At 46.9% G+C, this 14,554-nt stretch overlaps 2 protein-coding genes across 2 annotated transcripts in view; one reads left to right on the top strand and one right to left on the bottom strand.

Moving 5' to 3' along the window:
- Nucleotides 1–4,472, bottom strand: part of PI4KA (phosphatidylinositol 4-kinase alpha) — a 171,429-nt gene extending 166,957 nt beyond the window's left edge. Inside the window, 1 exon segment of the mRNA XM_040416365.1 lies at nucleotides 4,309–4,472. Coding sequence (XP_040272299.1) covers nucleotides 4,309–4,413 — 105 coding nt within the window. The 5' untranslated portion in view covers nucleotides 4,414–4,472.
- Nucleotides 4,473–4,678: 206 nt separating this feature from the next.
- SNAP29 (synaptosome associated protein 29) overlaps nucleotides 4,679–14,554 on the top strand; it is a 28,148-nt gene continuing 18,272 nt past the window's right edge. Inside the window, 2 exon segments of the mRNA XM_040416364.1 lie at nucleotides 4,679–4,812; nucleotides 4,899–5,148. Coding sequence (XP_040272298.1) covers nucleotides 4,909–5,148 — 240 coding nt within the window. The 5' untranslated portion in view covers nucleotides 4,679–4,812; nucleotides 4,899–4,908.

A 14,554-nucleotide genomic window follows, 5' to 3' on the forward strand; every position in this document is an offset into this window, starting at 1 on the left:
CTCCACAGATGCCCCACATAACAGCGTCCTCCACAGATCTCCCGCATAACAGCGTCCTCCACAGATCCCCCACATAACAGCGCCATCCACAGATCCCCCATAACTATGTCATACCCAGCCGCGTCAGCGGCTCATATGGGAAAATCCAAGCAAATAGACCTCTAGCACAATTCCCTTAAAATATCGCATCGCACATAGTTATCGCAATTGCACAAAATTCCCATATCGTGCAGCCCTAGTCCCTGCAATAACTATAGCCACTACATCACAGTCTGCTCCACTGCATTCACTGCAGCAGAGCTGTGTTTGCCAGGAGCGAGTCCCTCCTGACCTTCGGTTCACTTGAGAGCCGACTCAGCAAGTGAACCGAAGATCCGATGAGCTGAGCATGCACACTGATCTTCAGTTCACTTGCTTCTGCCGGCTCAGGAAGTGAACCGAAGATCCGATTCATGAATCGGTTCTTTTCAGTGAACTGATTCAAATGAACCGATTCATGAAAAAGATCCGAACGTCCCATCTCTACTTCATAGTACACCATTGTTTGGAGCTCCAGAAAGGCTATGTGACCTACAGATGTAGCAGAGTTAACACTCAAACTCTTAACTCAAATTTTTTTTTATATCCCGAAACAAAAGCCACTGAAAAGCAATTCTTACAAAAGATGATTAACAGACTACTGGGCATCAGATCACCACTGATCAGATAATGATGACCTATCCTGAGGATAGTCATTATTCAGTAGGGTCCCATCTGAAAGATGCCACCTTCACGCGGTGGATGGGCACAAATGATTCCTCAAAATACCTCACATTCATTTATATAGTAAATATACAGTACAGTATGGCATTCGTTTATATAATCTATGTTTGCAGAGTGCTGCTGCATTGTGTTTGTATTTTCAGTCATGGCGTTGCACACCTGAGCATGTGTTTGATTTATGACCACCATTTTGTTTCCATTTTTCTGCTTTGTTAGAGCAACAGAACGAAGTGCTGGATAGGTCACATAACTGTACATAGCTGAACAGACTATTGAGTACAATGGAGTCCGTTCAGAGCCCTGCATATAGGACTTTTTCATCCATTTTTTTTTTATGAATCTGCAACGGGGGCTCCAACGCAGTTGTGAACTCTGTTTAACTTTGCTTTTGTTTTTACAGTATGTATTTGGAGGTGCGGCTGCCTCCATGTTGGTAGTTCACCCCTAATAAACCCCTAATAAACCCATTTTCCCCACAGGCTGTTTTCAATTAGACCAGTATGTAGCTGGAGCCTACTCTCCCTTAATTTACTTCAGGCCAGTTGGCACAAGTCACTATAGTGCAGGGTCCCATCTGAAAGAGGTCACCTTACTGTGGTGGATGGGCACAAATGATTTTGATCAAAACATTTGGTAAATGATAAAACCATTGGCAGTGCTGGTGTGGAGACTACTCCGGGGGTCTCTCTATTAGCACACCTACATTGCACTGAATGTAGAGTGGACGTGCTAACAGCAAGAGCACAGTGACCCGTCACCACATCCACAGTGCCCAGATGACAACAGATGAGAGGCACATGGCGCTTTTATAATTTCACGTTCTGCCCAATACTAGAATATATATAAAGAAAGGCATTTACAAGCACTAGAGCAGCACGCCAGTAATCACATTAACACTAGTCACAGCCTTTACGTTGTAATGAGATGAGATGAATGAGGGCATGGGCAGGGCACACTTGCTGCATATCACATGTCAAACTGGAAGGGTTTTATCACCATCACAGATACCGAGCACGAACATTTTGCAGCCGGCAGTTGTATTATATAACAGCAAGCAACTAAACCCAGCAAGGCAAGTGACCTGGAGAAATCTGATGCATACCTATATATCCTAACACCCCACAAAACCTCAATGGTCGATTTACTGCTTTAATCCTGCAACGTGTAATTCAGATATTCTGATAGTATAGCAGCGGTCTCCAGAACAGAATAGCTCTTGCTCACTTGGCCCTTTCTGCGTCTCCTATAGACTTTCACAGGGTGCGCTGCACACATGCTCTGCATCACTTCATACAATGGCTCCTTGCCTGGTAGTCAACAGGAGGAGGAACTGGAGCACGCCAGACAAAACAGATACAGAGGGTTATGGGTATTGCAATGTTCCCCAACCTGTGGTTCTCCAGCTGTTGCAAAACTACAACACCCATCATGCCCTGACAGCCCGCAGCTATCGGGATGATTGGAGATGTGGTTTTGGAACAGCCTAGCGTGGAGCATCAGAGTATGACACTATGTAGGCTCTTCTGCTGCGCAGCTGCAGGTGTTAAAACTGCAGCATTTTACCGTAGTAGTAATATGGATGAGATTTACAGGGGTTTTCCGAGAGTAGAATATTGATGACTTACCCTCCAGATTGGTCGTTAATATCTAATAGGGTCTCACCCCCACTGATCATCTGCTTGAAGAGGCCAGTGACGTCACATGGCCTAGGCGCAGCTCAGACCCATTCAAGTGAATGGGCCTAGGCTGCAATACCAAGCACAGCCACTATACAATCTGCAGCGCTGTACTGGGTATGCTGTGAGGTGCCAGCAGTCAGACTTCCACCGACCGATGGACTATCCTGAGGTCTTCAGTAATCTACTCCAAGGAAACCCTCAATTCTCATCCACGCACTGCGTAAAAACGATGGCCCAGATTTACTAATCCTAAAAATGGCATAAAGTTAGACAGGATTTGGAGACCTGCACCAGACAGGTGCTCAGGCTGGATGATACATCAGGTGCAGGGATAGACACTTAGACCTTATTATCACAGCGAGGCTTTTTACGCCAGTATTAGTTTTCCCCCTGTGTTGCAGTTAGGTTCCTCTACTTTATGATGAGGCGTGGGCCTAATTATAAATTAGGTGTATCTGTGGCAGTTCTTGCAGCTGGCGTAGTTGTTCACTAACGTTTAACCCATAAATGTTAGTACTTGCTCGGGCAGGAGACCCTGGCACAGCCCCTGACTCGCCCTGCCTAACTGGTGGACACAGCATAAAACCGGATGTGTGACTATACTGTTGCACGGACAGTTAAAAAACAGGGACTTGCGACCATTTTACAAAGAAATCCATTATACTCTGTCTGTGGAGGCTCCAGTCCTGGTTTGGGCTCACAATCACTGATGTGTGAATAAGGCCTTACTTTGAGAAAGATTTTTAAGCTAGAAATTTGGTGAAATGTCAGCAAAAAAATTGTGCATCTTAGGCCCCACCTACTCTCCCATGAAGCTCCGCCCCCCTTGTAGAGCATGTTGAAAAAAAAGCGTAGAAACCTTAAAAGTGTTTTCTGAGATTTTTATACTGATGACCTATTCTCAGGATAGGTGGGGGTCTGACACCCAGGACCCCCGCCGATCAGCTGTTTGCGAAGGCACTAGAGCTCCTGTGAGACGGTGTTCCACATGTTGTGGTGAAGTAAAGGACATGTCCTATGTTTTTTGAGCGTGGCCGCATGGATGCGGAGACACACCGAAGGAATTCATGGAGCTCCGCCACCAAATATAGGCCATGTCCTATGCTTTGCCACAACATTCGCAGCACGGAGCCATTGAAGTCAATGGGACTGCACCGTGATGCGGCATGCACACAGCCGGTAACCGTGTTTTGCAGGCCACAAAACACTTACAGCAGTATAATTGAGGCCTTAGGCGCCTGTCACATGAGCGAATTTTCCGCGCGGGTTCAATGCGTGACGTGAATGCATAGCACCCGCACTGAATCCTGACCCATTCATTTCAATGGGTCTGTGTACATGAGCGGTTTTTTTCACGCATCAGTTCTGTGTTGAGTGAAAAACGCAGCATGTTCTATATTCTACGTTTTTCACGCAGCCCTGGCCCCTAGAAATGAATGGGGCTTCAGTGAAAAACACATTGCATCCACAAGCAAGACTAGCAGTCTCAGGGGGTCGCCTCCACGTCCTGGGGTCCAGTAACGGTCGGTGGTCTGCGTATTACAATTTTTTGACAAATAGGGGTCAGAAACCCCCTATAAACAATCAGATCTTCATCATAGCATCTGATCCAGGCCAGATCTTTACTCTATGAGGTGATACTCCCTGAATGGACTCGCCCAGTGACAGGTAATGGCAGTCAGTGACAGGCACACAGCTGCCCTCCTCCCACTCTGACAGCCGGAATGGAAACAAGTCCGGCAAGTAAGAGGTTAACGCCCCCTCCTTTACAAAATGTCAGTCACGCACCAGCTCCCCCTCCCCAGGACTCCTTCAGTAACTTCCCCCCTGCAGCCAACACCTCCCCAAAAGCGCGCTCCCGCCTCACCTTCTCCAAGGCCGCCGGTCGCTGCACTGCCAGGGAGCGGGCCAGGGACAGCACTGTGTTGAAATAAAACCCCCGAGAGTTACTGCTGCCCCCCTTGGCCGCCATGTTTCTCCCGGAGCCGTCAGATGACGTCAACCCTCAACATGACCAGATCACATGACCAGTAAAGAAGAAGAGGAGGGCTTCCATCCCTCGTTACCGTGGCAACTGTATCCGGGCGACATACAGGAAGCTACTTCCGGTATCTATACAAAAACATGGATTAAGCAGAGGTATATACACATATGTAATGACTGCAATAACCGTATTCAGTTGCCAGCACCAACGTATTCTCTCTCTTTATTTTTTATTTACTCGCTTTACGGTACAGCAGTGAGGGCGGAAGTTGACGCGACAGACTGTAGTGACGTCAGCAGAAGGGCGGAAGTGAGCTAGAGCGGTCAGGCGAGCAGCAGGGGCTGAGCTCCGGGGTGTTGCAGGCTTGTCAGCCGGGGTTGTTTACCGGTAAGATGCCTATGCAGCGTCACTGATGTACATGTGTTGTCTGAGGGGCTTCATGTCACGTGACTGTGTCTTCCTCCACACTGCAGATTCATCGTCATGTCTAGGAAATATAACCCCTTCGATGAAGAGGAGGATGAGGACTTCAAGCCTGTCAAGTGGAACAGTGAAGAGGACCCCTATGAATCCCCGGCGGATAGGAGAAGGCGGGAGGAGGCAGACAGGCAAAGGTCCCTGCAGCAAGAAGTGATGAGGAGGGCGCAGTCGGCAGTGGACAGCAGCAATAGATCCGTGTCCTTGATCTATGAGTCGGAGAAAGTCGGGGTGGAAACTGCAGAGGTGAGTGGCCTCTTCGTACATCGCCGTAAAACCACGCAGGCACCTGCTTTCTCTACACCCTATAAGTGTTGAGCGAGTCAAAGTATCCGAAGAGGACTTTGATCCAAATTTCAGGAAAAATTTGATTTGCCACGAACCCGAATTTCCTTGCGCTTCTCGGTAACTAATCAATTTTTCTGCCCCCTGTCATTTAACCCCTCAGATGCTACCTTCAATGATGATCGCGGCATCTGTGACTCACATTAAGCTGTTCAGGGGTTAATCAAGGGTTAAGAAAATAAATAATTATGCTCACCTCATCCACTTGCTCGCGGAAAGGCCGTCCGCTTGTGGCGTGATCACGTGGTGAGGTGATCACACTCGATGCAGGTCCTTTGGCAGGTTTTCTTCAATCAAGACAGGAGCGGATGGCCTCTCCGCGAGCAAGTGAATGAAGTATCATTATTTTTTTTCTTAACCCCTGATTAACCCCTGAACAGCTTAAAGGGGTTATCCAATACTAAAAACTGCCCCCCATATTCCCGTCCCCTCACAGAGGATATACTTATGCCGCTCCTGGTCGGCCATGAAAACATCCAGTGTTTGGGGGGAGCAGCCAATGGCGGACAGGGTCGAGCCTCTCTAGAATCGCAGGTGACGCTAGGGAGACTCATCCCTGCCTGCCATTGGCTGCCCGTCCCCGACACTGGATGTTTTCATCCGTGCATGGGGAGAAGCAGCAGTGGCGGTGACAGGAGCGGGCTAAGTACCGGTATATTCCCTGTGGGGGGGCAATTTTTAGTATTGGATAACCCCTTTTAATGTGAGTCACAGATGCCGCGAACAGCCTAGGGTAAGCAGCATGAAGGCCACGGCACTCACAGTAATTCCAAGGCTCTCTCAAACAGTTAATTGTCTGGGGTCCCGGATCAGATGCCGATGACCATAGGTCATCAGTTACAGACAGATGGATAACCCCTTTAAGAATTGGAAAATTGAAAGCAACGTGTAAAATGTTTTCACTACCCTGCACTCTATCTAAATACATGAATCTATGGGGTCATCCAGAATTCCCGGCAGGAGTAGAGGATAAACACTTCAAAAAATGGAGAGAGCTGGGGATTAGTAACGTGAGAGATCTGTGGGACACAAAAAGGAAGATACCTTACTTACATGGAATTTAAGGACAGGTTTCCAATACTACCAAACCAACATCTACTGGCATACCTACAGGCCAAAGAATTTCTAACTAAACGGGTGTTTAACCTAGCACGGGAAATGGGAATGAATGACTTCGATCTACTAATGGGCCAGGCAATCAGGAAAAAATCGCTGTCAGAGCTATATTGGGGAATAAGAGATATGAAGCAGAGACGAGTAGCGGAAAGCCTTTTTTCACAATGGGGGAAGGAATTTCCGTCAGTAGATATAAGACAGACCATTCTGAAAGGGTGGGACACAATTAGAAAAATGAGGGATGGAGGGAGATGTATTTCAGGATGATACATAAGGCCATATATGGCTTCCGTTTTGCCTCTCGGACACCTCACCCAGACTGGAGTGTCCCAAATGCCACGAAGGTGGTACAGATCTTTACCATGGCATATGGTCTTGCCCTGAGACGAAAAAATTCTGGGCATTGGTCTTATTTCAAATTAAGCGTCACCTAAAAGTTGAAATCCCATGCACCCCAGAGTTTTTACTATTTCAGGTGGCCCCCGAGAGGCAAAAATTAACCCCGCTTATGCATCTCCTGTTACTAGCGGCTAAGAGGTGTCTTTTTAGAGAATGGCTCAGACCCATAGTACCTTCAGTGAACAGTGTTTTCATACACACAAAGACATGTTTTCTGAATGAGAGGGCGGAAGCAGAACAATATGAAGGAAAATGTATTGAAACTTTCTTCAACAGATGGGAAGTATTCATAAAAATAACCCTAAGCAAAGAAGAACTAATAGAAACAATGAAGCCCTTTATCCACTCGGAGTGGTACCTGAAAAGGAAAATACTAAACTCTAGGGAAGTTACAGATAGACTGATTAGCGGAAAAGGGTCAATTCTTAGATATTAGGGGTTATGATTAATTGTGTCAATGACCACGAAGTGAGGGGGGGGGAGTTCAGGGACGTTTCGTATTGTTTATGGTTGATTAATAAAGAAAAAAGGAGATGATGTCATCACCGTAATGCATAACACAAATGTGCGGGCTTCTACTACCATTCACTATGTATAACATCTGTATCATGCACAGTTTACTTGTGGAACAGTGGACACCTGCACTGAAAAGAAAAGATTTCTTAATCTCAATAAAGATTATATAAAAAGAATTGGAAAATTAAATGAGCACGAGTCTCACCTACACGAGGGCTTGCAAAACAGTTAGGTATGTGACAGAGATTATAAAATGTCCTAAAATTCCTAATAAATATGTGCCATTCTCACAAGGAGAGCACCATTACAGACTTAATAGCCACCAAAATTCCTGTGGACTTGGGCCCGCCCCTGAGGAGGCAAGGCAGCGGGTATCTCAGAGTCCTACAACATGTCAAAGGAAAAAAGAAATTAAATTTAATCTAAATAACCCATTATTAACCACTAGCCTACTTCTATATTACTATATGTGACGGTAGTAGGGATTTTAAGAATGGCGCCCACTCCAGAGGCTTCAATGCTAGGTGACATTCTGCTCCGAAATCTGCAATACAAACCGTTTTGCTTCAGAATCCCTGTTGCAGATTTTGTGCCCTGTTTATTACACCATGCACTCTTAGAGGACGTTCACATGGTGGCTTTTTAAGCAGAATTTTGGCGCAGACAGCCACGTTAAAAACCCACCAGCGGCTGCGTCCTTTCTGCCTCCCATATATCTCAATGGGAGGCAGCGCTGAGGATCGCAGAGCCGCAGCTTAAAGCCATTGCTTTGCTGAGAAAGGACTTGTCCCTAATCGGCAAGGCTGCAAAATTTCAGTGTGGCTTTCCTTGCGTGAACATCCCCTTAGACCTTTTGGGGTCTCCTACCTCTACAGCTTCTCAAACCCTTCGTTTTGTATGGAACGGATGTTTAAGGCCCCTTTTTACAATCTGTTCATTCCCCATAATTGCCTGCTTGTTACAGAAGATGAGAGCTGTATGGGGATGAGTGATCGCTGCTGTGATTGCTCATCCCTGTAGAGAATCATTGTTTAGACAGGATGATCGGCTGCTCCTTCCTGATAATTGCCCCCATTGTTGGCCAGGGGGAGAAGTTGCATGCCTTTGTACATTAGCTTGACCTCCACTTCCAGTGTGAATGTTTATGCATTTACTGAATGTATTTGTTCAGTGCACGTGATTGGCTATTTGCCATCTTCCAAAACATGGCTCAGGAAAGTGATTCTTATCAAATTGGCTAGTTTCACTTTTTTCCACCAGTATTAAACCTAATCTATAAAGCTGAGTGTAATGTATGTATGTCCGCTAAAGGAATCTGCACAGTCGTATTTACAACCACGAAATTTTGCACAGCCGCCTCCTGTGACTCGGGGAACCTCATAGACTATGTTTTGAGTGGAAATTTTCACCCCGCCCTTTCCAATTATTTGCCAAAAAATACACTTAGTAACCTACCGGCCAAACCTACAGGAGGCGTTGGCTGTTGTGACACTTAGCCTATATATTCATCAGGTTGTACATAGCAACCAATCACAGCTCAGCTTCTATTTTGCTACAGGTCATTAATATGAGCTCTGATTGGTTGCTATAGGCAACGGAGGACATTCTTAGTATGAGACAGCTTATGTGTGAGTTAATATGATTTCTATTGCGACGTTTAGCCAACATTGTTGTAGAGGCTGATGTACCTCACATGACCTTAAGTGTATACTAATTCTGTGGGGTTTTATATACTGTCAATTAAAGAGAATAATGCCCGGTAAGAAAAGGAATTCGATTGGACGATTGTTGTCAGACGCTAAGAGAAAAGCTGTATAAGGGGGCGGGTTATTATGGAAATCGCTGTTAACGAGACGGGGTACTGTGACGGTCATAATAAATGGGCACTCGCTGTGGATGTTACTGTTAAGGGAGCAGGCCGCTGTGGAGGTCACTGTTAAGGGGTCAGGGGACTGTGGAGGCCACTATTAAAGGGGCAGCAGGGTACTGTTGAGGTCAGTTTTAAGGGAGCCGGGTACTGTGGCAGTCACTGTTAAAGGGGCGGGTGCTCTGGAGGTCTCTCTTAAAGAGGACCTTTCACCAGAGGAAAGCCTCTAAACTAACTATACAGAAGTGTAGAGCGGCGCCCAGGGATCTCCCTGCACTTACTGTTATCCCCGGGCGCCGCTCCGTTCGCCCGGTATAGCCTCCGGTATGTAAGTAGTTAGGCTCCACCCACTTGATCCTGCCGGCGTCTTCTTCTCCTATGCTGTAGTGCTGGCCAATGGCAGCTCTCAGCTCATAGCCAGGCTATGAGCTGAGCGCTGCGATTGGCCAGCGCTACAGCATAGGAGAAGGAGACCGCGGCAGGCTCAACTGGGTGGAGCCTAACTACTTACATACCGGAGGCTATACCGGGTGAACGGAGCGGCGCCCGGGGATAACCGTAAGTGCAGCGGGATCCCTGGGCGCCGCTCTACACTTCTGTATAGTTAGTTTAGAGGCTTTCCTCTGGTGAAAGGTCCTCTTTAAGGGGGCAGTGAATGGTGGAGGTCACAGTTAAGAGGACGGTCTGCTATGGAGGTCAGTGTTAAGGGGGCGAGGTGATGTAGAGGTCACTGTCAAGGGGGTGGGGTGCTGTGGAATTTACTGTTAAAGGGGCAGGCTGCTTTGAAGGTTAAAGTTAAGGGGGTGCTGTAGAGGTCACTCTTATGGGGGATACTGTCGATTATCTTTTAATGACACACCGAAACATTAAATTAAATATACCCGAAGCAGGGTCCTTCTGCATATATATATATATATCTGAGAAAAATGGCGGCACTGGCAAATAGTGAAGAGTTGGGTGCGCGTTCTTAAGGGAATAGGCTTCTTACCCCAGTAAACAGTCCAGAAAATGAACGGCACTCCAGTAGATCATAAACAAATGTCTCCTTTAATCACCCGTGCGGTACAACGTTTCGGCTCAATACTAGAGCCTTGAAAAAGGCTCTAGTATTGAGCCAAAACGTTGTACCGCACGAGTGATTAAAGGAGTCATTTGTTTATGATCTACTGGAGTGCCGTTCATTTTCTGGAATATATATATATATATATATATATATATATATATATAGATATATAGATATATAGATATATAGATGATGAAAAACGGACAGCACTCCAAGTAAAAGATAGTGGTGTTTATTCACCCATGTGGATGGCAACGTTTCAGCTCATACAAGAGCCTTTTTCAAGCGGCTCTTGTATGAGCTGAAACGTTGCCATCCACATGGGTGAATAAACACCACTATATTTTACTTGGAGTGCTGTCCGTTTTTCATCTCTATCAGACGGGGTAAACTGCTACATCCCTGGACTTAGCACCCTCCTTGTGTTTTTCCAGTGCCGCCATTATTTTCTTATATATGTGTGTTATTTTGCCTATGACAGCACCCCTGGAGAGACCACCTCCTCAGGACAGGAAAAAGGAACCAGAACCACCTTTAAAGGAGGGATCATCCCATCTATCTCCAGTTCTGTTTCCTGTCCTAAGGGGCAGGAGGTAATCGGATCCGCTGGAAAGAAGTTCAATGGAAAAAGAGTTGCGGGGGCCCCGGCTATTGTAATAGTGTGTGGAGGGTTACCTTGTGCGGCGTAAGTCTCCTCTAGGAGCCGCTGCGGAAGTCTGGGCTTCCTTCTCTATCCTTACCCCTTCCGTCCTGCTTCCCGGTTCCTGAGAGGGTCTTGACCTTCCTGGGCTCCTGCGAACCTCTGCGGCCGTGTTCGCATGTTCCGCCGCTGGCCCGCGTGATGATCTGCCGATTTGTTCAGCCTTTACTTCCGGGTTGCGGCGGTGGGAGAAAGCTGACGCTGCGGACCGGAAGGATGCCTGCTAGCGCGCACCGAGGAGAAAAGCCCATCCGGCTCACTGCCATGCTGGATGGAAAACGTGGCAGTTCCTCTAGTCAGGCAAGTGTTGGCTGTATGAAACATGGAGCAGGCTCAATGCGCTTTCCCACTGAGACAACCAATGATACATCTGTACCACGGTGGTTGTAAGAGGGGTTATACCCCAGCATGAATTATTTATCTTAATGCTTAAGGGGTCATTTCTTGTTGCTTAGGTTTCAAAGGAGTCTTCTAGGAAGTAAAGGAAAGAGGATGTAGTGTGTGTAAGAAGAAGCTTCCTTCTGCCTGGGAAAAACCCCTATGTCAGGGGTGTATCAGCAAGTTAATGGAGGAGGAAGCTCCGTCTGTTATGGCAGCATTAAACAGATGATACGTGAAGAAGAGGTCAGAGAGTCAGTTAGTGATTTTATAAACCACCGCCCGTGTACTACTTCTGCTGCTGCTAAAGACTCTCTCTTCAGTGATAGTGATATACTTTCTGGTCTGGAACTAGGAGAGTGGGGGTCATCAGACGAGTCTTCTGAGGACGAGGCCGCGGGAGACCACTATTCATGTGGAGAACTCTAACTCCCTAGTAAAGGCGGGCTATTTGGTTGAAAAGCTGGAATGGGGATGCTAGTTCCAAGGCTATCCCTTGTCAAGGAGAGTTTTTGTTCGTGACTATTTACTAGAAAAGGCCTCGGACAAGAAGAAGGGCTTTCCCTCTGTTAGTCAGGCACCTAGAAAGTCTTTCCATCCCAGATTTAATAAGGGGGGCTTTAAGGGTAAAGAAAGAGCAAAAGCAGAGCAGGTCCGGGTAAGAAAAGTAAGGGATTTCTTTTTTCCGGGTCAGATGCCACAAAAAAAGCAGTCCTAATGACGCCAGAGCACCTGTCGGGTGTCGTCTGTCTCTTTTTGCACCTCAGTGGCAGAAGATCTCCAACAGCCCTTGGATACATTCTGTGATAGGGGAGGGCCTAAAACTAAATCTTCAGAGTTTTCCAGTAGGGAGATTTGTAATTACAGATTACCGTTTAGATCCCGCAAAACAATCTGCCATCATATCAGAGGTTTTTTCCCTGATAGAAAAAAGGGTGCTGGTAAGAGTCCCAGAGCAGGAATTGACAGAGGGTTTTTTTTTTCTTGTTTTTTTTCTGGTCAAGAAGCCAAATGGCTTGTTTCGGACTATATTAAACTTGAAGTGTTTGAACCAATTTCTGCAGTATGAGAGATTTCGTATGGAGTCCATCAAGTCAGCAGTGAACAATCTCTTCTCGGATTGCTTTATGGCCACAGTAGAAACATAGAATGTGTCGGCAGATAAGAACCATTTGGCCCGTCTAGTCTGCCCAATATATCTGAATCCTATGAATAGTCCCTGGCCCTATCTTATATGAAGGATAGCCTTATGCCTATCCCATGCATGCTTAAACCCCTTCACTGTATTTGCAGCTACCACTTCTGCAGGAAGGCTATTCCATGCATCCACTACTCTCTCAGTAAAGTAATACTTCCTTATATTACAGTAGACCTGAGGGATGCATACTATCATGTCCCCATTCATCCCAGCCACCAGATGTTTATGAGGGTAGCAGTTCAGTTAGAGAGAGATTCTGCATCTTCAATTGTGGGCGTTACCCTTCGGCCTCGCTCAAGCTCCGAGGGTTTTCACAAAGATTGTTTTCGGAAATTATGGCCCACGTCAGGGAGAAGGAGATCATCATTATACCATACCTAAACGATTTTCTGCTGGTGGCCCAGTCAGGTCAGATTTTTTTAGGGTCAGTTTTCCTGGTAGAGGGAAGTTCTAGAGAATCTGCTATGGGAGATAAACCTAGAAAAATCCAGTTTATGCCCAGGCCAGAGATGCAGTTTCCTAGGAAGGATTTTGGACTCCAGTTCCCAGAAGTGCCTGTTACTCCTGCATAAAGCTTTACTAATCAGATCAAGAGTTCAGCTTCTTCACTTGTCTACGTCAGTCACCATAAGAGAGGCCATGTCGGTACTGGGTCTCGTGACAGCCACTATTCCAGGAGTGGAATGGGCTCAGTACCATTCAAGGTTTCTTCAGCTTCAGATCCTGCGGGATTGGGACAAAAGTCTCCCCTCTCTGGACACAGAGATATATCTTTCCTCCCAGACCCTAGATTCCTTCGGGTGGTGGATGGATCTAAAAAAACCTAGAAAGAGGAGTTCCTTGGACCAGGGAGGCAGTTCTCCCCTTAACCACGTATGTGAGCTAATCTGGTTGGGGAGCCCATGTGGGGTCCCTGCTATTGCAGGGGAATTGGGACAACAAATCTTTGTCCCATTCGCACAATTTCAGGGAATTGGATGCAATCAGGATAGCCTTAGTACAGAGTCTCCCGGCCATCAGAGGCAGGAACGTAAGGGTCTATTCAGACTACACGATAGCAGTAGCCTATATCAACCGGCAGAGAGGTACAAGGGCTCAGGGCCTAATGTCTCTCACTCACTCATCAGAATTTCAGCCTAGCAGAAGCTTCTCTATGATCTCTTTCTGCAGTACATCTAAGGGGTTCAGACAATGTGAAAGTGGACTTCCTCAGTCCTCATCAACTATACCAGGGAGAGTGGTCCCTAGATCAGGGGGTTTTCAATCAAGTGGTAGCATTCTGGGGTACTCCAGACTAGGACTGAAACGATTACTCGGTTTGAATCGAGTAATTTGACACACAAAAAAATCGATGGAGGGGCTGATCTAATGGCACTGGGGGTGTGGGGTACATGGAGGGGCTGATCTGATGGCACTGGGGGACATGGAGGGGCTGATCTGATGGCACTGGGGGAGTAGGGGACATGGCAATGGATGGCATGGAGGGGCTGATGGCACTAGGGTAGTGGAGCTGAAGGCACTGGGGTGGGGGAGAGCTGAAGGCACTGGGGGAACGGAATTTATGGCACTGGGGTGGGGGGAGCTATCCATTGAGTGGATAGTGGAGCTGATGGCACTGGGGGGATAGTGGAGCTGATGGCACTGGGGGAACTGATGCACTTGGGCTGATCGCACAGGAGGGAACGAAGGGTGTTGGGGACTGATGGCAGGGGGTCTGAGTTTTTATAAAGGAAAACAGTGTATTAATTTTTTCTTATTAGATTACTTGATTAATCACAAAAAAATCATCAATAGAATACTCGATTACTAAAATAATCGTTTACTGCGGCCCCACTCCAGAGATAGATCTCTTTGCCACCAGGGCAAACAGGAAGGTAGAGGTCTTCTTTTTCCGGAGGAACATCCGAGAGCTGTGGATGCACTGGCTCAGTCTTTGAAGCAGGGCCTTCTGTATGCCTTTCCCCCGCTAAAATTGCTACCAAGAGTCCTCAAGACGGGGAGGAGGCCACGGTAATAATTATAGCTCTCATTTGGCCGAGAAGGGTGTGGTTTTCCGGGCTCCGCAAAATG

The sequence above is a fragment of the Bufo bufo genome, chromosome 2 (genome assembly GCF_905171765.1).
Source record: "Bufo bufo chromosome 2, aBufBuf1.1, whole genome shotgun sequence".
Lineage (NCBI taxonomy): Eukaryota > Metazoa > Chordata > Amphibia > Anura > Bufonidae > Bufo > Bufo bufo.